Source organism: Myotis brandtii, unplaced genomic scaffold (assembly GCF_000412655.1).
Source record: "Myotis brandtii unplaced genomic scaffold, ASM41265v1 scaffold731, whole genome shotgun sequence".
In the NCBI taxonomy this organism is placed as follows: Eukaryota; Metazoa; Chordata; class Mammalia; order Chiroptera; family Vespertilionidae; genus Myotis; species Myotis brandtii.
Window position 1 is genome coordinate 1663164 of NW_005370895.1, and position 25967 is coordinate 1689130.

At 48.3% G+C, this 25967-nt stretch overlaps 1 protein-coding gene across 2 annotated transcripts; it reads left to right on the top strand.

The window, feature by feature from the left end:
- Positions 1-425: 425 nt before the first annotated feature.
- Positions 426-24988, top strand: EXOSC7 (exosome component 7). Of its 2 annotated transcripts, none has more exons than XM_014530339.1 (8): positions 426-545; positions 8851-8952; positions 9242-9336; positions 15987-16152; positions 18904-18974; positions 21711-21834; positions 23062-23217; positions 24750-24988. In XM_014530339.1, exons 1-8 carry the CDS (start codon positions 534-536, stop codon positions 24852-24854), a joined length of 831 nt encoding a protein of 276 aa, XP_014385825.1. In that variant the 5' UTR covers positions 426-533; the 3' UTR covers positions 24855-24988. The 2 variants fall into 2 exon arrangements, with proteins under 2 accessions (XP_014385825.1, XP_014385824.1); XM_014530338.1 differs by lacking the exon at positions 426-545 and adding an exon at positions 2783-2809.
- The last annotated feature ends 979 nt before the right edge of the window (positions 24989-25967 follow it).

The window sequence follows — 25967 nt, forward strand, 5'->3', positions numbered from 1 at the left end:
GGGTGGCTCTCCTGCAGGTGTGGGCTTCGGGTCCGCTTTCCTCCCCTAGCGGACGGGAATCACGGGGAGGAAGAAGGCACCGGAGACGAAAGCGCTTTGAAAATATAAGTCGACTTACAGATAAAGGGGAAGGTGTTTGAAAAGCGGCTGCCCCGCCGGGAGCACAGTATTTGCAGTTTCCCAGGTGCCACTGGGGAGGTGAGATCCCTAGAGGCAGCTAGCACTACACTTAGCTCCTCTGCGCTCGCCCTGCCGTCCCCGGTTTTGACCCCGCCGGAGCCAGAGCGGGAAAATGCTGGGCTCGGTCCTGAGCTGCCGGGGGAAGCCGAGCGTGTCCTTCTAGACTGAGTCTGTAACCTCCCCGGATTAGAGCCTCTCCCCAAATCCTAGCCAGAATCCTGTCTAGACCTAACCATTTTGTATTTTACTTTCCACTTTTGGTTCAGTGTGGTTCATTTCAGCTCTCCCGGTGTTCCTTTAACCTCAGTTTTTTATTCCTTTCTGATTTCAAAGATGAATATACAATAAAGGCGATGGAATATAAGGTATATATCAAGGGGATGCTATAGTTAGTGGGAGTCGAAAGAACTAAGGGATATTGGGGCTGTAACGCTCTGAAGCCTTCCCCAGGGAGGTGGGGTTGCTCTCCTAAATCCATGTTGAGTGTCCCTTCTGTGTATCTCCTGGACTCGGCATTTCATTCATTCCACCTAGAACTGAGCTAGACTGGAGGATAGGAAATAGCCTGCCCTTATATAACACCCATGCCAGAAGGGAAAAAAACAGAAATTACAGGTCAATTTGTGCATTTATATATAAAATTGTACCAAGTGCCGTGAGGGAAAAAAGGACCTGCCTCGTCTGGGAAGTCAGGGGAGGCTTCCCGAAGGAAATAAATAGCATTTGAGCTGAGCTCTCAGCGCAGCCAAGAATTAAGTAAGCTTGAGCCTTCCGAAAGGAAAGGATGGTGAGTCCACTCACCGGGGGTAATTGGTGGAAGATCGGGTTGCAGAGGTGGCCAGAAGCTTGATCCTAGGGGTCTCAGAGGCTCCGCCACTGCCTCATCATGGATCTTGGAAGGTAATAATTCGCTTGTATGTATGATACCTTTAAGGCCTAGCCAGTGTCCGGCACTTGATAGGTAGGTACTTGGTAACATTGATGGAGTAAGGGAGTCCTTAAAAGGAGATGAATTGGACAGAGTTTTCAGTTTTTAAATTAAACTTCTCTCTCACCAGCACCATGGACATATTAAGGCCACAGTTGTATCACAGAGCCATGCAGACTAAACTGACCAAGTAAACCTCTTCGTAAGGATTGTTAACATTTGCCACAAGTTTGGTCTGCACACGGAGCAGCAAAGTGGAATTCTGTATTTATGGAGGAGCAAAACAGAATTTACAGTTTGTTGTGCATGTATACTGTAGGTGAGCGAGCCCACCACAGATCTCACTGACTCAGTTCTAACATCACCTAAACGTTTGGCAGTTGGGTACTGAGTGCCAGCAACGCCTAGCAGGAATCCTGTTCTTGCCTCTGAAGACCTAATCATTTTGTGTTTTCTTTTTCACCTTTGGTCCTACACAGTATTTGGTTAGTTTCAGCTTCTGGCATCCCTTGCCCTCAGCCTTTGATTCTGTTACTATTTCCGGGATATTTAATCTTGGTTTGGTGGTAGTTAGAAGCAGTTGAAAGTAATCTCACAATGTGTGTTGAGGATTCAGTTGATAGTTATGTTAACCAGCAAAGTGGCTCAAGCAAGAAAAGTATATCTGTGAGAAGGCTGTGTTTCTCCAAGAATGCAAGGGCAGTTGGATCTTCAGGCTCTCCCTTGTCTGTCTCTGCTGTTTTTTATGTTTTTGCTGTGTTCTCTTCTCTCTGTTTGACAGAAGCCCCAAAAGTCTAAATTCAGGATGGATTCTGAAGATCTGGCATGTAGCCTTATTCAAATTCATAAGAGCTTTAGTAGGAGAAACTTACACGGCAAAGTAGCTGCTCCCAGTGGTGGCAGGCCAGGAATAAATCCACCCCCTCCCAGGACAGGGCCTCGTTTTTTATAGAGGGTTAATAGTAAAACCATATTGTGGGTAGTCATGTAGACCACCAGAAAAAAAATGTATTTTGAAGGTAACAGATAACATTGGGCAGTTATCACACTGTATACATTCTTTAACCTCCTTCCTGGGTGCATGACCTTTACCTTTGGGCAGCATTCCAGTTTTCTGGGTAGTCAGCCGAGCCTGAGGCTACAAAGAGTTCAGAGCCCAACATTTCCCAGATGCCTTTGCTGCTAGAGCCATGTTGCATCTCTGAGTTCCCTTACAGTCTTTGTATTGGCTTTCTGTTTCTCAGGCCTGTGGTAGAAAGACTGGTTACCTCTCAGCTCCTGGGGTTACAGTTCCCTCTATAAGAAACCAGCCTTTCTAGTTCAGTTCCAGACTCGTTGCTGGACAGAATCATTAGGCTCAGACATGGCCACTGCGGGACGAGGCACACTTGAAAGAGAGAGAGAGAGAGAGCGTTCGCACAATTTGTGGACAGGAAGATGAATCATTTCAGGCTCTGGCAGAAAATGGAGTTTAATTCGGATAATTCAGGAGACTTTTATGACAATGTGGGTGTATTTCAGGGAACCAACAAGAGATGTTGAAGAACCCAAAGACCAGTGACCATGGGACATAGCAAACACCTCTAGGTCAAATGGGCCCAAGAAGGAAATAGTGTTACCAGATACCAGTGATAGCTGGGACCATGGAAGAAGAGCTGCCACAGCTCTGGGTAGATGCAAGCAGTCACAATGTGGCCCCAGGTGTGTGTGTGCGGGGGGGTGGGGGCTCTGTTTTCCTTTGATGACTTCCATTGGCCAAACTCAACCAGAAATCAGCGAAGGGAGTCCAGGTGATGCAGTTTTGAGGGAGTCAACCTGGAGCACGGATTAGGACAGGGAAGGATGGAGAATGGATCTGAGGAGGTGGGGCAGGGCAAATGGAAAGGTTGATAAATCAATATTTTAACATATGATTTGGTTGATTTGTGTTAAGTCCCCTCTCAGCCTTTGGAGGCCGAGACGCCCCACTTTTGTTGGGTACATATTATCTCAGAGGCTCAGAGCCCGCCACGGCCGATGATTAGCCCCACCAAGAAGCATGCCTCTTGGGGTCCCGTCAAAGCCATTTCTTTGAATTTTTCTCGGCCGTTGAAAGAAAGTGTAGCTCAGCTGATAGTTTCAGTTTCTTTTCTGTGATCCAGCTTTAACTGGAAGCATTGTGGTTTTTTTGTGGGGGTGGGAGGGGGGGGTTGCAGCACAGAAGAGGGAGAACAGGGCCTGATCTTCAGCTGTGAGACTGAGCAGTCAGAACTCAGCTGCTCAGGCGGCCGTGCAGGGCACTGATTGATTCTGAGCCCTGTGTCACTTCTTCCAGACCCATGGCACAAAAAGGCTGCACCCGGGCACCCTGCACGGTGAAGGGAATCACGTCCTTTCAGAGGATGATGGGGGGCTGTTCAGCAGGCTTGGATAAGGACACATTTGTAATACCTTAATCAATAAAGGAAAATAAAAAAGAAGATCAGTATCTAGTTTTGCCCACTGTGTCTTGGGCCTGGGCCTGCAATGATGGCCCAGTCAAAGTCCCTTTCCTAAGTGCATTGTATTCTAATAGGGGAGGCGTCCTAGTCTCGGTTCTCTAGCAAGCTCTGCGGTATTGGACAAGTCAAAGCAAGGTCATTCGGGGCACCATCACCTCAGAGGACCTCTGGAGTCTGAAACCTTCCCAAGTGTGTTGGATGAGTAGAGCTGGCTTGTCGGCTTCTATTAAGGAGAAACAGGACTGGGTGACCTGGGTAAAGCAGCTCTGGGCTGAGTCACATGTCCTTCCACTTGGTCACAAACAAGAGATTGTGGTGCCTCGACTCAGTATCCTTACCTGACACCTCTCTTCAGGGTTTTGAGGATTCGGTGAGTGGATACCTTCCCCCAGAAGCAGGAGAAGGGAACTGCCTATGGACTGCCATGTGCTAGACTGTGCTGAAAGGTCCCTGTAAATGATTTAGGGCAGGGGTCCTCAAATTTTTTAAACAGGGGGCCAGTTCACTGTCCCTCAGACCGTTGGAGGGCCGGACTATAGTTTTAAAAAAAACTATGAACAAATTCCTATGCACACTGCACATATCTTATTTTGAAGTAAAAAAACAAATGTTTTCAGCGGGCCGCATGTGGCCCGCGGGCCGTAGTTTGAGGACCCCTGATTTAGGGTTTTCAGATTCTCCTGTAACTCTGTAAGGTCAGGGTTAGTCCTGCTTTCTAGGTGAAGAGACAGGCTCAGAGCTGTTGAGGAACTTGCTCAAGGTCACAAAGCTGGTCTGTGACAGCAGAGAATTAAATACAGATTGGAGGTGACTCCACACCACACCCGACCGGCAGGTCATGATCACATAGGTAGCAACCTAAAAGGCACCGGAGCCATCCCAGCACCCAGAAGCCCTGTATCTGAAAAGGTCTTTTGTCCCTTGCTGAGAAGGACAGGGCTCCCCAAGGTGCGGCCCATCATTTGTTGACATCTCTATTGGTTTTCACCTGAAGCCTCAGTTCAGGGCAGCCCCTGTTCTCACGTGTTCACACATGGATGCGTCCCCCTGCTCCTGAGGACGGCAGGTGAATAAAAATCGTGGTAGGGTGTCAGGCCATGAACCAGGCCGCGCAGGTTTGGGTGATTTCCTGTCTGTTAGGAGGAAAACTGGACTTTTTAAAAAAAAAAAAGTTGCCCTGAGTGCAGTGACTCGTGGACTAGTTTGTTTAGTGTTTTTGGTTTGATCTTTTATTCTTTTGAGTGCTTTTTTCTATGAAAAACAGTTTGTAGTTGATGTATCCTTTGAAAGGAACATTTGTAGCTTTCTGTTCGCCTCTTGTCACTTGAACCTTTACCGCTGAGCATTTCCCTGGGGCAGATGTGATTCGAAGGCTGCAAAGGCAAGATCTGGCCAGGCCCAAGTTTTTTTACCACCACCAGCACCCCGCTCTCCACCCCATCCTGGAACAAGTATGTGGGTTGTTACTACAAAGGGGTGTGGCTAGATCTCCCCAGAGTGAGTGGTGTTTTAAGGCAGTAGTTGGAAGCCCTGTAGCCTTGAGGTCTCCTTGCTTTCAGAGCCGTTATCACCATCATCAAGACCAACTGGTATAGCCAGCCAGTCCATCCTGTGAGGGAGGCCTGTGGGGTCCTGTTGCACAGTGAAGAGACCCTTTAGAATGCAGGCGGTGGTGTGGAGTGGCGGTGAAGAGCTCTGGCTTGGAATTGAAGTGCTACTTACTGGCTGTGAGACCCCGGGCCAGCCATTTAGCATCCTTCAACCATTTTTCTGTTTGCATAATGGATTCAGTGTGTTAACTGTGGAGTGTTTCTAGAGCATTATCTCATATATGGTAAATGCACATTAAATAGTAGTTACTATTGCCCTAGCCGGTTTGCCTCAGTGGATAGAGCGTCAGCCTGTGGACCGAAGGGTCCCGGGTTCAATTCTGGTCAAGAACACGTACCTTGGTTGTAGGTTCCTCCCCGACCCAGGCCCTGGTCGGGGCTCCCACGAGAGGCAACCAATTGATGTGTTTCTCTCACATCGATGCTTCTCTCTGTTCTTCCCTCTCTCTTCCACTCTCTCTAAAAATCAATGGGAAAATCCTCGGGTGAGGATTAAAACAAAATAGTTACTATTAGTTTTTACAAACAATTGTGGCTATTTTGGTGTATAGATCTGTAGAATTAGAGAAGCACCTTTGAGGCCATTTACTTCCACGTCCTCTTTTGTAAATGAGGAAACTAGTCTATAGCGGGAGGGACTTGTCCTACCTAGAGGTCAAGCAGCTAGTTTATGGCAGGACCAGGCCTGGAACCCGTGACTGATGCTCCTGTGATTGCTCACACTTGTACCAGGCCTGCAGCCTGTGAAGGATCCCTTGTGAGTGATGTTTCTGGGCCAGGTTTTCACTCTCCTAGCCGGGCACATCCGGGGATGTGGCAAACGGGAGTCAGAGATTGACCTAGAAAGCTGTGTGTTCGGTGGCGGGTGGTGAAGAGACGGTTACATAGTTTTGAGTTCTCCCCAGAGGCTCATTCTCCCAGACTTGAAATCCTGTTCCTTTTTAAGTCCACTTCTCCCCAGACTCAGATAGGGATTGCCTTCAGGGAGGGGACTGTAGGAAGTGGAGGGGCTTGCAGGAGTTGAGAGAGTAAAAAAAAACCTGAAACACACGTGACCAATGGTAGTAGTTGGTTCTGTGTGGTGGGAGCACGCAGTGTTTTGCCTGTTTATATTTTAATTGCTCAAGATAAAAAAGTCAGTCAAGTGCAGTTAGCCAGGTAGTTTATTTTATTTTATTTTTAATTTTTAAAAAAATATAGTTTATTGATTTTTTACAGAGAGGAAGGTAGAGGGACCGAGAGCTAGAAACATCGATCAGCCGCCTCTCACACACTCCCCACTGGGGATGTGCCCGCAACCAAGGCACATACCCTTGACCGGAATCGAACCCGGGACCCTTGAGTCCGCAGGCCGACGCTCTATCCACTGAGCCAAACCGGTTAGGGCTAGCCAGGTAGTTTAAAGATAAGCTTCTGACAGCACGCTTCAGGACTGTATTTGTTAGTGTTTGGAGGAGCATTAACCTCTTTGAGAATCTGATTCTAAAGATTCCTTTTCTGGAAAAAAATAAATAAACTGCTTTCAGTGTTTACAAAGGAGGAAGATCTCTGTGAGCTGACAGGGAGTGATTTCCTGCATATGAAAAGTGTAAGCCCTAGCTAGTTTGCTCAGTGGATAGAGCGTCTGCCTATGGGCTGAAGGGTCCCGGGTTCGATTCTGGTCAAGGGCATATGCACGGGTTGTGGGCTCGATCCCCAGTAGGGCGTGTGCAGGAGGCAGCTGATCAATGATTCTCTCTCTCATTGATGTTTCTATCTCCCTCTCCCTTCCTCTCAAATCAATAAAAATATATTTTAAAAATAAAATGTTAAAAAGAAACAAAGAGTATCAGTAGTAGGCCACCCTGTGTAAGAAGGGGATATTTACAATATTCATGTATCAGCTCATTTGTGCAAAGGAAACACAGAAAAGATGGCCTGGGAACAAAAGAGATTGGTTACCTGCCTGGTGTGGTGGGAGAGGGGGGAGTGGGATGCGTTGGGAGTGACATTTCTCTGAGCACACCTTTTCTGCTGGCTTTGACTCCCAGAGCCATGGTGATAGTCCACATACCCAAAAAGTAAATAAGTAATTAAAAGTAACCAGGATGTGGGGGACCCAGACTGGAACACAGACTGCTACAAATGAGTAACAGGGCTGCATGGAAGGATGGGGGAAGACAATTGGAAAACAGTGTTTTGAGTGGGTATCATAGGCTAAAGACAAAAAAGAACTCTGTATAATACTGTTCTCTGTTAGAACATTTGTTTCTCACAGGGGTATGGGTTAGAAGTTCTGAAACTATGTGTATACTAAGATTTAACAAATACCTAAATGCATTGTAGATCATGAAAGCCAGGTTTCTCCCTGTCTGAGAGAGAAGTTACACCTAGGACAAGGAGGAAGGTTAGAAACAATTATCAGTGTGAGAACGTGGCTTTTTAATAGACATGTGGATAGACAGAAATAACTACAGGTGTGTGTGTTTGTGTGTGCATGGGTTAGTGTACATACATATGTTTTCTAGCTCTGTCTGCTGGGAAGCTCTAGAAGCAATGATACCCCTGCAGCAACGAACCGACTTAGCACTCAGATCCTGGTTTTTCTCCAATAAAAGTAACCAGCACTCCTTGGAGAAAGGGCTGCTTCCGGGGCAGGGGCAGGGGCAGAGAAAATACAAGACCCTGGGACATCTTATATTGTTGGAAAATAAAGAAGTGCTCAAAAAAGATTGGAGGCATGTTGAAAAAATGCAGGAACCCACCCAAAGGAGCTCCCAGGGGCCAAATCTGGAGCTACAAGAGGAATAATGAAAGTATTGGATTATAGCTATAAAAGACATCTGTGAGCTAACACTGACATAGTAAGTGATTGAAGAAGTAAATAAGATAAGGGACAAGCACTGCCTGGTCCACTCTGAAACCCATCTTCAGCATCAGGGTTGGCAAGCTTGGCTGATTCACTAAGAAAGGAAGATGTACTACACATTTCTCCAGGGCAGTGGTTCTCAACCTTTGGGACGCGACCCCTTTGGGGGTTGAACGACCCTTTCACAGGGGTCGCCGAAGACCATCAGAAAACACATATATCTATATATATAAAAGCCTAAGTGACTGTTATGACTGGTCGACTGAACGACTGGTTGACCGATCGCTATTACATGTACTGACCACCAGGTGGCAGACGCTTAATGCAGGAGCTGCCCCCTGTTAATCAGTGTGCTCCCACAGCCAACCTTCTGCGGTCCCTCCTGCTGGCCAGCCAACCTCCCCCAAGACTGGGCAAGACTGCCCCAATCGGCCCTGATCGCTGGCCAGGCCAAGGGACCCCACCCGTGCACAAATTCGTGCACCAGGCCTCTAGTAATTACATATTGTTTTTGTGATTAATCACTATGCTTTAACTATGTTCAATTTGTAACAATGAAAATACATCCTGCATATCAGATATTTACATTACGATTCATAACAGTAGCAAAATTACAGTTATGAAGTAGCAACGAAAATAATTTTATGGTTGGGGGTCACCACAACATGAGGAACTGTATTAAAGGGTCGCGGCATTAGGAAGGTTGAGAACCACTGCTCTAGGGGAATGAAAAGGGGTGAATTGCCTCAGGGGTCTGTTGTTGGTTTGGGATCACAGCCTGCGGATTGTGGTTGTTGCACGTAGGAAGACCTCCGCGTGGATGGCCGTGGATGTGAGGACTACCGATGTGTCGAAGTGGAAACCGACGTGGTGTCCAACACCAGTGGGTCTGCCAGGGTCAAGCTGGTGAGTGCTGTGGCCACGCTGGAGGAATGGGGAGGACCTAGGGGACCAGCCGCAGGCCCCTCCAAGCTTTTGCCACACAGATTTTAGGGGAAAATCCAAGACCCAAGCCAAACTCTGGGCGGGGGACTCTCTAGATCTGAAGGACTCCTCATCTTCTCAAAGGGTCACTTTCCAAGCCCCAGCACTGCTCTTAAGAGAGTCCCAGGGGTGTACGTCAGGGGGAGGAGGGAGGTGGTCGGGTGCCTGGCTGCCTGCCCGGAGTGAGGACTCTTCTCGCATATGTCTGCAGGGTCACACGGACATCCTGGTGGGAGTGAAAGCAGAGATGGGGACGCCGAAGCTGGAGAAGCCAAATGAAGGTTACTTGGAGTTCTTTGTTGACTGGTCAGTACTATGCAGATTTCTTTTTAAAGAAAAACAATTTGAAAGATGAAGATTCAGAGGATGAACCTCTGTTTTCCTGTTAATCTGCTTTTACTTGGTATTGAATTGTCATTCAGCCAGCCAGCAGGTATTTACTGAGTTCCTCCGAGGTGCCAGGCCCTGGGATATTTGAAGGAGACGTTGGGTCAAGTTCTGCCCTTGCCCTGGCCACCTGGCCCTCTCTGGGCCTCATTTTCCCTGTCTGAAAGGAGGGTGTCTGCCAGGCTGCCCAGCTCATGGTGGTTATGAGAGTCACATGAGATGATGGATGATTTGAAAAATATCAAACGCAGATGATAAGGATCATTTGGTCTAAAATGCCCTGTTTCCCTCTCTGCTCTAGCTTTCCAGAAAACTTCTCATGACTTGCTTGGCAGAGCAAGGACTAGGGCCAGCCAAGCAGCCTGACAGGCCGAGGTTGTGGCAGCGAGACAGGCAGTGGGTGCTGGGAAGAGCAGACTCCGCAGTCTCTGCAGCCGTCAGCCAGCCTGATGCTGGCTTCTTCTCACTGTGTGACCTCCGGCTGGTTACTCAGTCTCTCTGTGCCTCTGTTTCTTAATCTAAAAAATGGGAGTGATAATACTGTTGTGATGATAAGGAAATGAGATCATGAAGATAGAGCACCTAGGATGACGACTGGCTCCCAGTGGGCTTTCCATAAGTGACATTTCTCTCCCTCTGGTGACCTCCTTCTAGGGGTTGGGTGGTTTATCGGGTTGCTGACCCAGTCTCGTCTTCTGTCTGTAACCTCACTTCTAGCGAGGTGATGACACAGGCCTTCTTGGGTGGGTACGGCTATTGGCTCATGTTAGGTGCAGGTATGTATTACTGACACTGTGTTGGGTCCCCAAGACGACCCCACATTCAGAGACTTGCTGGAAGGACTAGCATATAATTGTACTCACGACTAAGATTTATGACAGCAGCAAAATGCAGCAACATGTGTGCCCAAGATGATTCTGAAAGAAAACCCATTAGAGACTCAGCACCCAAGATAGTTTTGGCTGCTGGTCATGTAAGCACCCTCTGCTTAACACACACCACAATACCAGGCTCCTAGGAAGCAAGCAAGTGTTCAGCGTGAACCATATTTTTGCAGAAACAGTCTACACCAGTGGACACAGATTCCTGGGAACACTCTGAGAGCCAGAACGCTTTTCTGTGCAGGTGCTAATCCCCATTTGCATAGGAAGTTATAGTCTTCCCGTCTTCACGTCCAAACAGAAGTCCACCTCTCACAAACCGTTCATGAGGGACATGAGTTCAGAGCGGGTGCGTGAGCTTCCTGGGGGTCACTTACCTGGTTCTGTCGGACTCTGAGTCTTTGCTCTTCCTACTTCGTGCAGCCTGTGGAGCCCGGCTTCGGAGGGGTGTTGTGCTTAGAAGTCCCAGAACTTCCATGGTGGCTCTGTGTCTGAAGGTGACTTAACATCTGCCTGCTGCTTTCGTCCCTTTCTTGTCCCAGCTTTAAAGGGAGGGTGGCTGTAGGTTGAGAGAAGCCTTTGAGCTGCCTTTCCCAAGACCTGGCTTCTAGGACTGAGCCTCTGTCCTGGCTGAGTGGCTGCCTGCTGGCCTCTTTCCCCCTTTGTAAATCTCAGGAGAACCCCAACAGGCCTAGGAGCTCCAGTTCCCAATCTCTGAATCTCTTTCTCAAGATTGATAGTCTCAGGTGGCACACTGTAGATCTGTAAGTGGCTCCGTTAGTGCGATCAGCCCAGCAGGTAGAAGTACCATGAGAGATTCGTAAAACCCCGTTTTCCTACGGAGAAGGGAGAGATTGCCAAGCGCCACTGGCTGTACTTCTCTCAGAACCTATTTGGGTCTGCAGGGAGCAACTCTAAATTGCATAACACACAAACCCCTTCATTCTGATCCAGGGAATAGTGCCCAGAAATAGGGGTGCTGTCCTCCTCTTCCCCAGGCCCCGGGGATGGGGCCTCCGCCGGAGGCTCAAGGCTGAAACTGAATTCTTACCCAGCGGGAAGGGTCCTTTCCTGCCCATCTGAGCCCAGTTTGACAAGTACTTACCAGCTGCTTCCAGGTTTTAATTATTAAGTTCCCAGAGCTAGAGGGGTCTCAGGAGACGAAGTGCTTTTCTGCTAACTCATTCCACTTCAGTTTGTGTACTTGGAATGCAGGCATCTGGGGTAGAGGACACTTCCTCCCACCGCTGCTCTGACCCTGACCGTGTTCCAGTGGAGCAAGAGCTGGGTTGCAAGCTCTGCGCCAGGGAAGCCTGGCAGCACTCTCACTGGACCCGGAGCCGGCCAGGCCTTCTCACTTCCTGCTCAGGTCTTTGTTAGATGTTGCCTGAAAATAGGCCATTTTAAATAAGAACTTGGAGACTTTGGGAAAAGATGGTTTCCATCTAAAGCCTAGAGAAAGGTAAGAATTGAATGAACTGTCACTCTGGGTTACCACTAGGTGGCAATCCATCAAGCCGCTTCTCAGCTGTCTGACCACCCTGCTGATGGGTTTAGGGGCTGGTTTAGCCTCTCAGAGGGGGTTCAGTGTTTAATGGTTGAGGAGCACACGTTTCATTCATAGGCATTTCAGTATGCCCAGCACTTGTCACTTGCCTTTGGGACTTACTTTTCAGGGTGATCACTTGTGCTTCACACTAGTGTTGAACCACAAGTTTTGTGCCCTGAATTGGTGGGTGGACCCACTTGATCTATTCCTTACCTGCTTAGTGCTGCCCAAAGGGGGCACTGTTCTTGGCTGAAGGGCCAGGTGTGGGGCCAGGCAGAGCAGAACCTGCAGAAGCCATTCGAGGCTGGCTGTACTTTGAAAGTTGATGAAATAACTCTCCCAGGGACTTCAAACAAGGGTTTAGGTGACAAGCTCCGAATGTGCTGCTATGCCCAACCCATTTACTGGGACGCTTCGGTAGGCTCAGAGATGAGCACGTGAGTCAGAGGCTCAGGACCTGCCTGGGGGTTAGATGACTGTGGAGGTGTCCTGAGTCAGCCTTGGCCCGGTACCTACTAAATCACCCGGCTGCCACAGGCCGGGCCGGGACTGGCTGTCAGCCTCCACGTTCGCAGGCGAGGTCAGTTGTAAAGGAAGCAACAATGGGCCTAGTGTCTGAGTCCCATTGCAGGTAGCCGTGGCCTTGATCGCAGCCTACCCCAGTTAAACCAGGAGAGAAGTGCTGAGCAGAGGAGCGGAGTAGAGGTGATGAGTCAGGAGGGGTGGAGAACTGGGAGGGGCAGCGTTCCCAAGATTTTTATTAGTTTATCCAGCTCAGTAAGCAATTTCCCAACAGCCCTGGAGGGCTGGTTCTTTATGAAGGATCTGAGTTGGTTTGGGTAACTATAAAAATAAAAGCACTTGGTTTTATGCTAAAAAACACCTTAGTGTATACTCTCCCCCTGGAGGAATGTATTATGATGCCTATGAGCAGGGGGCTAGGATTGCCAGCCTGTGTTGCTCTCTCTTTAAACTTCGTACTCGATAGAGAAGCTTTTTGTTTAGGACTCCCTTGGTCTACATTCCTTGACTCCAGCATTTGTGCCCTAGTAGTAGTTCCCAAGACCAGAGTACCCATTCATTACTGTGAGGCATAAGGCAGGCCGAAGGGAGGCTAACCTGACCGATGTTAGGCCACAAGCCAGACGTGCCAAGTAGACATTCAGGGAGAGTCCAGTGAAGCCCAGCAGACAAGGCCAGGCTGCCTGGGTTTAGAATCTTAGCTCCCCAGTCACTGGGTGTGTGACCTTGGGCGGGTTACACAACCTTTCTGTGACTCGGTTTTATTGTCTCTAAAATGGGGTCAATAACAGTGCCAACCTCTAGGCTTGTGAGAATTCAGTGCGTTAATACATCTAAAGTGCTCAGAATGCTGTCTAGCACGTGGTGACCATTCCAAAAAAGTTAAGTTTCCTTCCTTGTAAAGCGAGAGCGTCTGACCATCTGAGGCCACAACCCACCTGCAAGATATTTGTTTCACTAATGGAGGCTTTTATTAAAGATGACAGGGCCTGAGAGTTTGCCAGTCTCCATCACTCCCTGTTAATTATACATGTGGCTCTTTGTTCAGATGCTTGTAGGCGTTTGGTTTGTGGTCCTCTGGAGATGGCCTCTAAGGCTTTGCCAGGTCTGCGTTTCTGACCGGCTCTATCAGAAAGGGTCCTTGTGCTGTGGGCGCCCCTAGTGGTGAGGAGGGACCCTCCTTTTTCTGCTGCATCTCTTCTCTTCATCCTTTGTCAGAATACAGGGTCTCTGGCTTTTCTCATTGTACCCAAAGCACTACAGCCCATCCCCACCCTGAGCAGTTTCCTTCTCCCCAGCCTCTTCCCCAGAATCACTCCATAGCCAGGGCACCGTCCAGATGCAGGAGCTTCCTAAGGTCTCATCCGCCTCGAAGCTTTCTTTTCTGCCCGTCTACCAGCTATGCTGAAAGGATATGTTGAAGAAAAGGGAAAAAAAAACACAACACAAAACCAACACTGTAAAAATGGGAAGAATTTCACTTTAAATTAGCCCAGTGCCAAAAAACACAATGGGGCATGGTTTTGTAGGTGGATTAATTTAGCCAGTTGGACCTGGAGGTTCTGTAAACCACCCCTCAGGGCCGTGGAGGAGTCACTGCCTCCTCCCTGGGTAATCAGTCACACCCAGGAGGATATGACCCACTATAATCAGGGAAAGGAAAACATTTGAAGTGTAAGCATCTCGGACTGGATTTGTCTACACAGAGATCTATGTAGATGTGTTTTTAAACACTTAAAAGATGGGACTCAATATTGATTGCTTAGTGTTTGAATTAGGAACAGATTGTGTTTTGCTGGCTGTGCAAAATAAACTTGGTCCCTGGTGACTTGATTATTTCGCCACAAATGAGCTTTTTTTCATGGCTCAGTGCCTGAGTCCAGCAGAGGCGGGGAGAGACCAGCGAGGTTGCTATGGCAGCAGTGAAGTTTCTCAGGGATTTTAAATTGGGGTTCTGCTGGCTGGTAGTGGTCAGGGAGGACTCTCTGATTAGAGAGGCAGAGTTTTATATAACAGCACACTCTGGTCATTTTAGGGTTCATTTTTATGCCTATATAAGATGGAGTAGACAGAGGGGACATTACACACATGCACGCACGCACCCACACCCTGCCTGCCTGTGGCCTGACCAGCTTGTACTCATCTTTAGGTTTGAGGTCTCCTCTAACCCTCAACACTGATTGAGGCCCTCCCTGACCCCCACTCCTGCTGCTTGCTCCCTCTCCTATCAATGAAACTGCCCCCAGACTTCATTGGAATTCCGACTTACGGTGGCCTTCTCCTTGCGCGGTCTCTGGGTCTGCAGTGCCTGGCATCTGGCTGGGTGCCTTCCAGTGGAGGTGTGGATGCACAGACGGGCTGGGGAACACGGGTCGCACGAGATTTTGTGGAAATCAGACTGAAACAACTGCTTTCCTCCCAGTCACTGGAATGTTTACTTACCTCACTGATGTATTAAGGGTTTGTTTTCATTAAGCCAAAACCCTCCACAGTTTCCTGTTAAACACTGGTGTAGTGCTTAGGGTGGCAAATGTCAATGTGTCTTCATTCTTTGTTGATTTTTTTTGAAGGGATAAACTTTATTAATCTAACTTAAACACTGGAGGCTAAAATTATAGCAACCTGTGTTGAGGTAATTGGGCGCAAAATTCAAGAGGCCTGAATGAGAAAGGTTTTCTCTTTGAAAAATAACAAATAAAGTAAAAGAGATAACCTAATATTTAATCTGCCAGCAGTCTGTCTGTCTTATTCATCTCCTGCTGTTCAGTACAGTGATAACCTAGAGTTCATGACATAGCTCTGGCATACTATCTTACGTATCTTCTGAAAGATTCCAGCTCTAGCCGGTGTTACTCAATGGTTAGAGTGTCAGCCTGCGCACCGAACTGTTGAGGGTTGGATTATCGGTCAAGGGCACGTGCTTGGGTTACAGGTTCGATCGCTGGCCTGGTTAGGATGCATGTGGGAGGCAACCAATTGCTGTGTCTCTCTCATATCAATGTTTCTCTCTCTCTCTCTCTCTCTCTCTCTCTCTCTCTCTCTCCCCCCACCCCCCTCTTTTCCACTCTTTCTAAAAAACAATGGAAAAAAATATTCTCGGGTGAGGATTAACACACAAAACAAAACAGAAAAAAAATTCCAGGAAGGTTATTGTACTTGACGTTGTGGCTTTTGTTTTGAGAGTACATCGTGCATGCTAAAGCTGTGAAAACTAGGGATGGTGTATATAATATAACCCCTCTGTAAGCCAGACTGATTCTCTGGGCTTTCCGGCTTCCTCGGCCTGCCAGAGAAGGTATTTGTTATACTTTCAAGATAAGAGAGTTAATTATTCCTGGCCGAGGTTCACTTTACCATTGCTCTCTTGTTTCCCTTGGATAAAGATGTCTTCTGTTAGAAGTCAGGGGGAACTCCCATCACGCACACTGACAAATCCAGGGCCCGGTGCTGGTCTGGCTCAGTGTGTGTCTGTCCGGAGGCTGGAACAGTGGCAGATGCCATCCCTTCCTCATTTCAGTGACTCTCCATCATTCCGTAGGGCAACTGGAGTAAAGCTTTGCCCCTTTGCTCTTTGCGTTTGAAAAGACTCACCAGCTCTTCTGTTCCCTTCTGCGCAGCTCAGCCAATGCTACCCCTGAATTTGAAGGTCGAGGAGGTGATGAACTTGGCACAGAGATTGCTAACACCCTCTACCGGATATTCAGCAACAAGAGCAGCGTGGACCTGAAGTCCCTCTGCATTAGTCCTCGGGAGCACTGCTGGGTCCTCTATGTGGACGTGCTGGTAAGGATCATGTTGCTGTGCCGGCCGGAGACCAGTTGGCCTACTTTCCTCCCAGGGCTTTTTTCCTCTCCAAGTGGGTACTTCCGACTCCCAGGGTGAGATTAGTTAGGGGAAGATGAATCTCCTGTAATAGTTTTTTTTAAAAAAATTAAATATTACATGTATAGTAATATATGTAAAGTAGCCTACACTTGATGCCATCCTACAATAAAGTTACAAGCAGTCATATCATGGTAGCACCTAAAATTATCCACAGAGATTGTCAGGGAAGAAAAAGTAAGAGATGCTCTCTAGATGGTGCCAGACAGAGTCGAGGGGCAGAATTTAGACCAGCTGGCACATTCTGCATGGAATGATGTGCTGTTTACATGCATTTTCATTTAACCCTTACAAATGTTTTGCAAGTGGGCACGATTCTTTTCCCCATGTACAAGTGAGGGAACTAAGACACAGAGAGGTAAAGTAACTAGCCCGAGAGGTCTCAGCTTGAGGATAGTGGTACTAGGCCTCCAAGCCAGGGGTTGGGCCGGTGTCTGCTCTTGACCTCACTGAGCCATCTTCCCTTGGAAACACCCCGTAGCCCACCTGCTCTGAGGCCCTCGCTTCCCAGGTGCGGCCCCTGAGGCCCTGCCACCTCCCTCCTCCCTCCTCCCTCCTCCATAGTCAGCTCCTGCAGGAGTCTTTCTAGCCACCCCTCATTTCCTTCCTGGTGTTCTCCCTCCAAATACTCTGCTGCCAAGTTTTTGGCAGTTGGCAGTAACTTCTCTTAGAGCTATAATTCGTTTAATTTTGCCAGTTGCTTGTTCATGTACAGGCTCTTGATGGGTCTATTTTGTTTTTATTAAATGTCATGAACCTTGAGATGAGTGACCGCATCTTCCACGTCAGCTTGAGGACACAAGGCTAAGCTATTGACCAAACAGGTACTTGAATGAACCTGAGGGCACAGCAGATCTTGTGGATCTGATCTTGTGGGCGGCCTTCTGAGGAGGAACAGCCTGCTGTCTCCAGTGCTGGCCCTGCGTGAAACAGGGCAGGGCTTTCTGGGCACTTGCAATTCGATAACGGCTGGAACATGGCTGAAAGATAATTAATAGTGGACCAGCAGGTTAGCGCTGTTCTGAATGCTGGTGCTAATGGGTAAAAGTAATACAATTACAAGTCAATTTGCTTTTACTCGTTTCCAATAAGATGTGCCCCGTAGTGTGATTCCTCCCACCAAACAGGTACTTTTGCAGGTCCTGGTTTTGAGGAGGCGGGAACCGGCCACTGGCTGTCCTTACGGATAAGAGGCAGGCTTCCTAGCTGCCCAGGGAGGTGAACTCTGCAGTTACACCTTGTGGCTATCCTCCACCCCCGCCCCCAACCCAAACAGTCTTTATTTAAATGCACTTAGCTAACACCTACTGTGTGCTAGGCACACTTCTAAGGGCTTTACCAATACTAACTCACTCAACCTTTATAACAGCTCTGTGAGGTAGCTGGGATTTTTACCCTCCGAGGCACAGAGAGGTTGAGTGCTGCCCATGGTCATGCAGTCACCTGGGGAGGACAGGAGTCAGATGCAGACATTCTGACGCAGAGTCTTGCTACAGCTCTTTGCTGTGTAGCAGTCATCTCTGAGCCAGAGTGGGGAAGAGTTAGTCCAGCTGCTAGACCAATGAGCTGCAGTCACTAGCCAGGTGGTCACATAGGCTGTGGGGTCATATTTTAATAAGCAGTGATTATACAGGAAAGGTGGGTCTGCAGTGAAGTTTGCTCAGAAAGCTTCAGGTGGGAATCAGAGACTTGCACTGGGCATGGTGGAAGGCCAGGCGCAGGGCCTGCCTGTCTCCCTCACATAATCTCCAGGCTCCTTCTGCCTGGCACCCTTTCTGCTGGACTCTGAGAGTAAAGGAATGAGCAAACCCGCAGGGTCCAGCCCTCGGGAGCTCACAGTTCAGAGGAGAGGAGACAGACTGAACAAAACCATGGGACTACACGACTTTCCTTCTACACGGGACTGCCTCTTCATTCTTCCTTGCTGTAGCCCAGTTTATTCCATAAACTCGGGCCAAGGCTTCTTTTAAATGAGGGCAGAAGGTGTCTCACTTTCCACTTAAGAATGTGCTCTAGCCCTAGCTGGTTTGGCTCAGTGGATAGAGCGTTGGCCTATGGACTGAAAGGTCCCAGGTTCAATTCTGCTCAAGGGCACATGCCCGGGTTAGGTTGCAGGCTTGATCCTCAGTAGGGGGCATACAGGAGGCAGCCAATTAATGATTCTCTCTCATCATTGATGTTTCTATCTCTCTCTCCCTCTCCCTTCCTCCCTGAAATCAGTAAAAAATATATATTAAAAATAAGTAAAGAATGTGCTGTAAGCTTTCCTGCTGCATGAGCTCACGTAAGCGCAGTCAGCACTTTTGCTCATGGGCAAAAAATGGTATGAAAGACCTTTGTTTTTATTATGTTCAATGTAAAGCATGGAGTGTTACCTGTTTGAGCATCAGGTGAATGTTGATAATGACAGGCAGTAGGTAACCACACGAATGAATGTGAACCTGGTAGCAGGTGAGGCATCAGTGGTCATCATTTTTAACTTGTTTGGAAGCCGGACATACGTTAGCAACAATGAGAGTAGCGTGTGTGGTGCAATTGGGAGCTCTTCGGGCATCAGTGGCCACCATCCCTAGGAGCCAGTATCCTTTCATTGGGATAATACTTAAGTAAGTGACACTTGCTTTTCTTCCCTGCTCACCCTGTCTCCCCTAGCTGCTGGAATGTGGTGGAAATTTGTTTGATGCCATCTCCATTGCTGTAAAGGCTGCTCTGTTCAATACAAGGTGAGTCTTCCGAGAAACATCCCCGGGGCCGGTGCAAAACCCAGGCGGACACTGAGGAAATTTCTACTGCAGTTCATAGGTGAAGTTAACGAGGGGTTAGCTGCATTAACAATGATATGTAATGTCAAGCTCCAGAAAACAGAGATTTCATCAATTAAAAGTAAATCTGTGCATCTATTTCTGTATTTATTTTTTGTATTGTTATTTTCATAAGTAAGCATGTACCATGTAGAAAAGTATTAGAAAACTACAGAGAAGCAAAAAGAGTTGAAACCAACTACTGGCCCAGCTGATGTTGCTCAGTGGTTGAACATCGACCCATGAACCAAGAGGATGCTGGTTCGATTCCCAGTCAGGGCACATGCCTGGATTACAGGCTCGATCCCAAATAGGGGGCATACAGGAGGCAGCCGATCATTGATGTTTCTATCTCTCTCCTCTCTTCCTCTCTCAAATCAATAAGAACGTATTTTAAAAAAAGAAAGAAACCAACTCCAGGTCAACTGTCCAAATACTGTTACTGGACAAAGCTCCCTGTGGGCAGTTTGTCCGTCTGGTCTGCTATCCCCCCAGCACCATGAACAGTGCCTGACACAGCAGGTGCTCACGGAGCCCTTCACTGGACTCACGCGTGTTCTAAAAGCAGGGTAGCAACCTGTTCTTTGGTTTTCACTAAAAGCAGGTTCAGCTTCCCCGACAGGCTGCGTGCGTAGCAAGGGACGAGGCACTAAGCTTTTGGAGTTGACATTCCCACAGGCTGTTTGATTATGGAGCATTTCTCCCACTCTGTGCACCAGGTTCTTTGAGGAAAGTTTGCAGCATTTGAAAATAAACATGTGGGTGAGGTGTTCATTCCACGGAGAGCTTACATTATGGTAATGGGATTCTGGGGTATTAGGGAATGAGGATTCGAAGCTTCTAGGGAAAAAGCCTATGGAAGTGATTGGATAAGTGAGCAAAGATATTATCTGAGAAATGTTCATTGCAGCTTTGTAGTGGTGAGAAATTGAAAACAACCTAATGTCTCAACATGGGCATTAAAATCGACACAGAAACCTATGTACACGTTTGTTAATATGGAAAAGCAGCCACTAAACAGTCCTGTCATCCCGTTTTTGCTTTGTCTTGTTTTATTTTACTTTTGCTAATTCTTATGTTTAATATGTCTGGAAATATCTATATGTCCCAAAATGGTCATTGTGACAATTTTCTAGTGCTCATACTATGATTTAACATTTATCTCTGTTCTAGAGTTTTTCTATGATGAATTTAGACTACCTGCATAATTTAAAACAAAACAAAAACAAAGTTAAATAAATTTAGGTCAGAAATTGTGGGGTCCTCATGCAGAGCTGTGCCGCTAACTCTTGGCTGAGACAGTCGAGGGTCTGGCACTGGTGGCCACTGTGGGGCTCGAGTAGCAGCTGCCAGCAGCAGCAGCCTGGCTTGGCTCCATTGGAGAAGAAAGGAAGCTGCCATCTGTTGCACCTCCAGCCTAAAAAATTACCCCCCATCTGCCAGCTGGTTTCCATGGGCACCAGGGCAAAAAGAGAGTAGAACCAGCCAAGGCTGTTGGGCGAGGGGGGAGGTGTCAGGCAGACTGTGAGCAGGATGGTAAGCCCAGCTGCTCAGGTTGGGAGGACACTTGTCGTGTGCATAGCCACAGTCTCATCCTCAGAACAAGAAAGGAATGGGGACCCTACAAACACTGGATCCCTGGCATGTGGAGAGACCTTTTGTACAGTCAGGGCCTTTAGAAGGGGAGAGGCCAGTCCCTCGATGGTATTCTTTAGCCCTTCTACTGAACCATGTGTGCCCACGCACTCACGTTTATTTTTTAAACATAAAACTTCAAACTGGTACCTCTTTTATGAAGTCTCTGATCAAGTATTTTGCCCATTTTTCAATTGGGTTGTCTGTCTCATATTTAGTAGGAATTCTTTATGGAATATGTCAGTTTATACATACACACATGCACATTTGCAGATATTTTTTTCCACTGCATTATCTTTTAATTTCTACTGGTAAATGATGTCTTTTGATGAACAAAGTTCATAATCTTAATATATATTATATGTATGTACTAGTATGTATATGTGTTTTAATTATAACAGTTGAATCTATCATATTTTCCCTTTATGATAGGCACTTTGTGTCCTGTTTATGAAATCTTTGTCCACTCCAGGGTCATTAAAATGTTTGTAGTTTTTCTTCTGAAAGCATTATTGTTTTATCTTTCACCTTTACATCTGCAGTTCCTTTGGTGTGAGGTAGGGATCACAATTCATTCTGGACATGGGATTGGTCAAGCATTATTTTTAAAAAAAACCTCCTTTCTCACCCTAACCGGTTTGGCTCAGTGGATAGAGCGTTGGCCTGCGGACCGAAGGGTCCCAGGTTCGATCCTGGTGAAGGGCATGTACCTTGGTTGCGGGCACATGCCCAGTAGGAGGTGTGCAGGAGGCAGCTGATCGATGTCTCTCTCTCATTGATGTTTCTAACTCCCTATCTCTCTCCCTTCCTCTCTGTAAAAAACCAATAAAATATATTTAAAAAACAAAACAAAAAACCTCCTTTCTCACTGCACTGCAGTGTCGCCTGTGTGTGCTTTTGACAGGAACGATGGGGAGTACAGGCCTAGCATGAGATTCAGGGATTCCAACTCCTGTTCTCAATCTCAAGAAAAAGAAATTATCTTTCAGGAAGTGAGGATTTTAATTGTGCTTCTGCTTCCAGGATACCAAGAGTTCGTGTCCTGGAGGATGAAGAGGGGTCGAAGGACATTGAACTGTCTGATGACCCTTATGACTGCATCCGGCTAAGTGTGGAGAACGTCCCCTGCATCGTCACCCTGTGCAAAGTATGAGCTTCCCTCTGGGTCTTTTTCAACCCCCCACCCGTTAAGGTTACTTAATAAGTTGAAAAGTTATAGTTTCACAAACTGTAGAGGGAGCTTTGCCCCGAATCCAGTAGTTGGTTATAGTAGAGATCACTGCCATGAGCAGTCTTTCTTTTCTTCTTAATGAGAAGAGGTGGCGGAGTGCTGGGAGCACACGAGTGGGTTCAGAGTGAGAGCAGCCAGTTTGTTAAGCTCCTTCTATACCAGGCATTTCACCGAGACACCCTGTAGGCCTGTTTCCTTTCATTTTCTCTGTGGGGTCCAGGCTGGTTGACAGTAATAGGTGGTTGAAAGGCGAGTACTGTCCCCTCTGGGGGCCCCAGTGTCCACATCTGCCAAGTGAGGGGGTTGCAGCAGCTCCTGGTGTGGTTTCTACATGAGCACAGAGGCCTGTGGAGCCAACATCTGGCTGATGCTGATGTGCACAGAGGCCTGTATTGGCTGAGCTGTCCCTGATTCCACCCAGGATTCATTGTTTCAAAATAAGGCCAAATGGGTTGGGTTTCATTCCACGAAAATCACTTCATAAACCTGAGTATGGTAAAGTGTTGGGACTGACTCGAGCCACCTGCACCAGACTCTTTTTTTAAAATATGTTTTTATTGATTTTATTTTTTTAAATATATTTTTATTGATTTCAGAGGAAGGGAGAGAGAGAGAGAGAAACATCAATGATGAGAGAGAACCATTGATCAGCTGCCTCCACAGCCCGGGCATGTACCCTTGACCGGAGTTGAATCTGGGACCCTTCAGTCCGCAGGCTGACCCTCTGTCCACGGAGCCAAACTGGCTAGGGCCTGACTCATTCTTGAGCGTGTCCCTCAGCATGTCCTCTCTTGCTCTCATCTTTGTCACAGGGAAACATCCATGTGGCTGCCCATGTGAATTTCTCCCTGTGCCCCGCTGTCAGAAACACTTGGTGGCCTCTGACTTGGATGGTCACTGAATTCTAGTTCTATCCCCCTCACCCCCATATTTCCATTTCATGCTTCTGCTACACGGCTCACACCACGGCTGGCAAGATGTTGGTTGAACATTACTTCAGATATTTTCCACGTGATCAGAATCTAAAAATCTCGATCCTGAATGGGCAGTGCAGGCTCTTTGCTGGTCTGGGTGTACCTCCGGGAGCAGTTGGGTGGGGATCAGGGCTGTGTCACCCACGTGTGCTCTGCTGCCTGCCTGCAGATTGGCTATCGGCACGTGGTGGACGCGACTCTGCAGGAGGAGGCCTGCTCCTTGGCCAGCGTGCTGGTGTCCGTGACCAGCCAGGGCGTCGTGACGTGTATGAGGAAAGTGGGGAAGGGCAGCCTGGACCCAGAGAGCATCTTCGAGATGATGGAGGTGAGGTTCTGGTTCTGGTTCTGAGGCAGGTGCTGGGCCTGGCTGGGAGTGCCTGCTGCCTCCTGCCACCTCAGCAACACCATCGGATTCTCCTGTTTACACCCCTGACCCAGACTTGGAGCTTGGAGGACAGCTGGTGCGAGCTGGATGTCTGCTGACTTAGCCAAGGGGGGGGGGGGGGGGGGGGGTAAGGAACCCGCTGGTAACAGTTGCTTATCTTCCCCTCCCCGATCCCACGTTCACGGTTCTAAAGTAGAGTGTTGAACTGATAATGTGAACTTATGACTCCAAAATCCCAAGCCTTTGTGATTTGATGAGGGAATTGGAGGCAGCAAAGGTGGAGCCAGGGGCTGAAGGGTGGCCGTCTCCCCTTTCCTCCGGGTTTAGAACTGTTTCAAGGGGAGAGGAATGGGAGTGGGGAAGTCCTCCTGGCAGCCTGAGGGGTGGATTGCTCCCTCGGGTCTCCTCCACCCTCTGCAGCACCATTAGGGCTCTTTCCAGCTGCTCTGTGCTCATTGGGTGACGTGTTTGTCTCCCCACTGGCCCAGAGCCACAGGGCCCTGGTCCTGCTCAGAATAAAGGAAGTTACAGAATAAAGGAAGGAGAGAAATATGGGTGGGGCAAAAGCAGGTTTGCAGTATGAGTATGAGGAACAGTTTATTCTTGTATTATTACTTCCTAATTGTTATTTACTTGCATTACAACGGTAAGCAGTGTACATCACAAATGCAACTCTGTACAAATCTTTGAGGACTTTAACACTGACCAACTGACTGACTGACTGACCTGCCAGGAACGCAGTTGGCCGGAGCAGGTGGTTTTTGTTCAAGCAGCCACTGGATCACATCATAACACGTGCCCATAGGTCATTGCTCAGGCAAGGTTGCCATGTAATGCTTCCTTCATTCCTAGAAACAGTGGCTTTTCACAGGAGACTCTGAGCCCTTGGTGTCTGTTTTCTCCTTTTATTATCTTACTTGAAAGCACAAGTGGGCGGTGTATGTAGTGGCGGAGACACCAAAGACCCTATCCAGGTGTTGACTTTGGTCTCATCTGAGGGGTTCTGCTTAGAGATCTGCTGGCAGGTACATTAGAAACTGCTTGTTAGGACGAGTCCTCAGCACCATCTTCTTCATCAGACACACTGCACGTCCTGGGGTCTCTGTGCCTTCTTACTCCAGGACCGTGGGACTTGGCGGGGACCACGTCCAGACTTGGTTGACAATTTCGCTGCTGTTGTGACGGCAGCAGGAATGCTGAGCGTGAGCTAATGGCCAAGGCAGCCTTTGCTGCTTGGTGCCTGGGGGTTGGTGTCTTTTTTTCTCTTTATTGGGATGGAGGTTTTCTCAGAAGGAGCTATTATTCTGTTGAGGTTTGGAGTTTGTTTTGTATTGATTGAATTATTTAATTGCACAAAGGCCCGGGAGGCAGGTGGAGTGTGTATGGGTCTGGAACCGCAGGCTGGCAGAGGGGGGCTTCCCCGGGTCAGCGTGCCTGCCTCACGCGTGCTCTCTCCCCTCCTCGCCCCGCAGACCAGCAAGCGTGTGGGCAAGGTGCTGCACACCTCGCTGCACAGCATCCTGCACAAGGAGGAGAGCCTGGGGCCCAAGAGACAGAAGGTTGGATTCCTGGGGTGAGCTGCACGTCAGCCCCCCACTCTGGAGCTGGTTTCCACTTTTTTTGTTTAAGCCGAAGTTTGTATATATTTTTCCTAATTATGAATTTAAAGCAACATTTGTACGTGTAAAATTAAAGTCTATTTTCTGGTCTGGTTCGGTATGGCTGGGATTCTTTAGCGCCAAGTCGAACGCCTTTCAGTGACGCCTGCAAGAGTCTGGCCCTCGCCTCCTCAGGTCCCAAGAAGTGCTCCCCGGGAGAGAGAGGGCTCTGGTCATGGCCTCCCCGAGGGGGCTCATTCGTCTCCTGCTGCAGGAGCTCAGAACAACGAACACACTGGAATAAGGGCCCCTGAGAAAAATGGCTTAAAGGAAATGCTTATGATGTGCATTTTGTGAAATTTCCCCCCTCCAGAGCCTTTAGTGTAAGAATCACACAAAAAGGTTCATTTGCTTGTGCATTTGGTGCTCCCCGGGAGGAGAAGAGAGAGGCACTCTGCCCAGGTGTCCACCCAGGGCTTCTGCCTGGCTGGCGAGCCTCTGGAGGCCTGGGGAAGCCCAGTTCTTGCTTCCTGCCTGCCCCCCCGCCCCCCCAGCAGGGTCTTGGTGGCCACTTTGGTCCTTAGCCAACCTTTCTTATCAGCCTCATTGTGAAATTGCTCAGTGTTTTATAGCCACTCCCGGGTGTTTTGTAAGATTTTCTTGTTTTGTCAGCATCAAGAAGGCTGCTTTAGAGATGTTGTCATTTGATTACCCAGCCTGCCTTCATACTCTGGGACGGAAAGGCTGTCCTCCATGGCCCCAGCAGACTCCTGGGGCGCTGCTCGGAGTGCCTGCGTGTGCTGGCATCAAGTCTGTTTGAGGGCTGAGCAGCCTGTTTCTCTCCGGGGGTCGGATCCTCCCAGTCAATCTTAAAGGACCAGGAGAGCAGCCATGACGTTCACTCTGCATTTCAATTAGACAAGTAGGGTAAGGAGCTAGGCGTGGATTGCTCAACGGGAAAAGCATGTGGGAGCCATGCAGGCTGCTCCAGGGGGCCTGGCATGGGCACCTCCTCTGCATGGCCAGGCCCGTCCCTGCAGAGAGAAGCAGCTGCCCACACTTAGACTTGGAGCCGCTGCCCTATTGAGAACA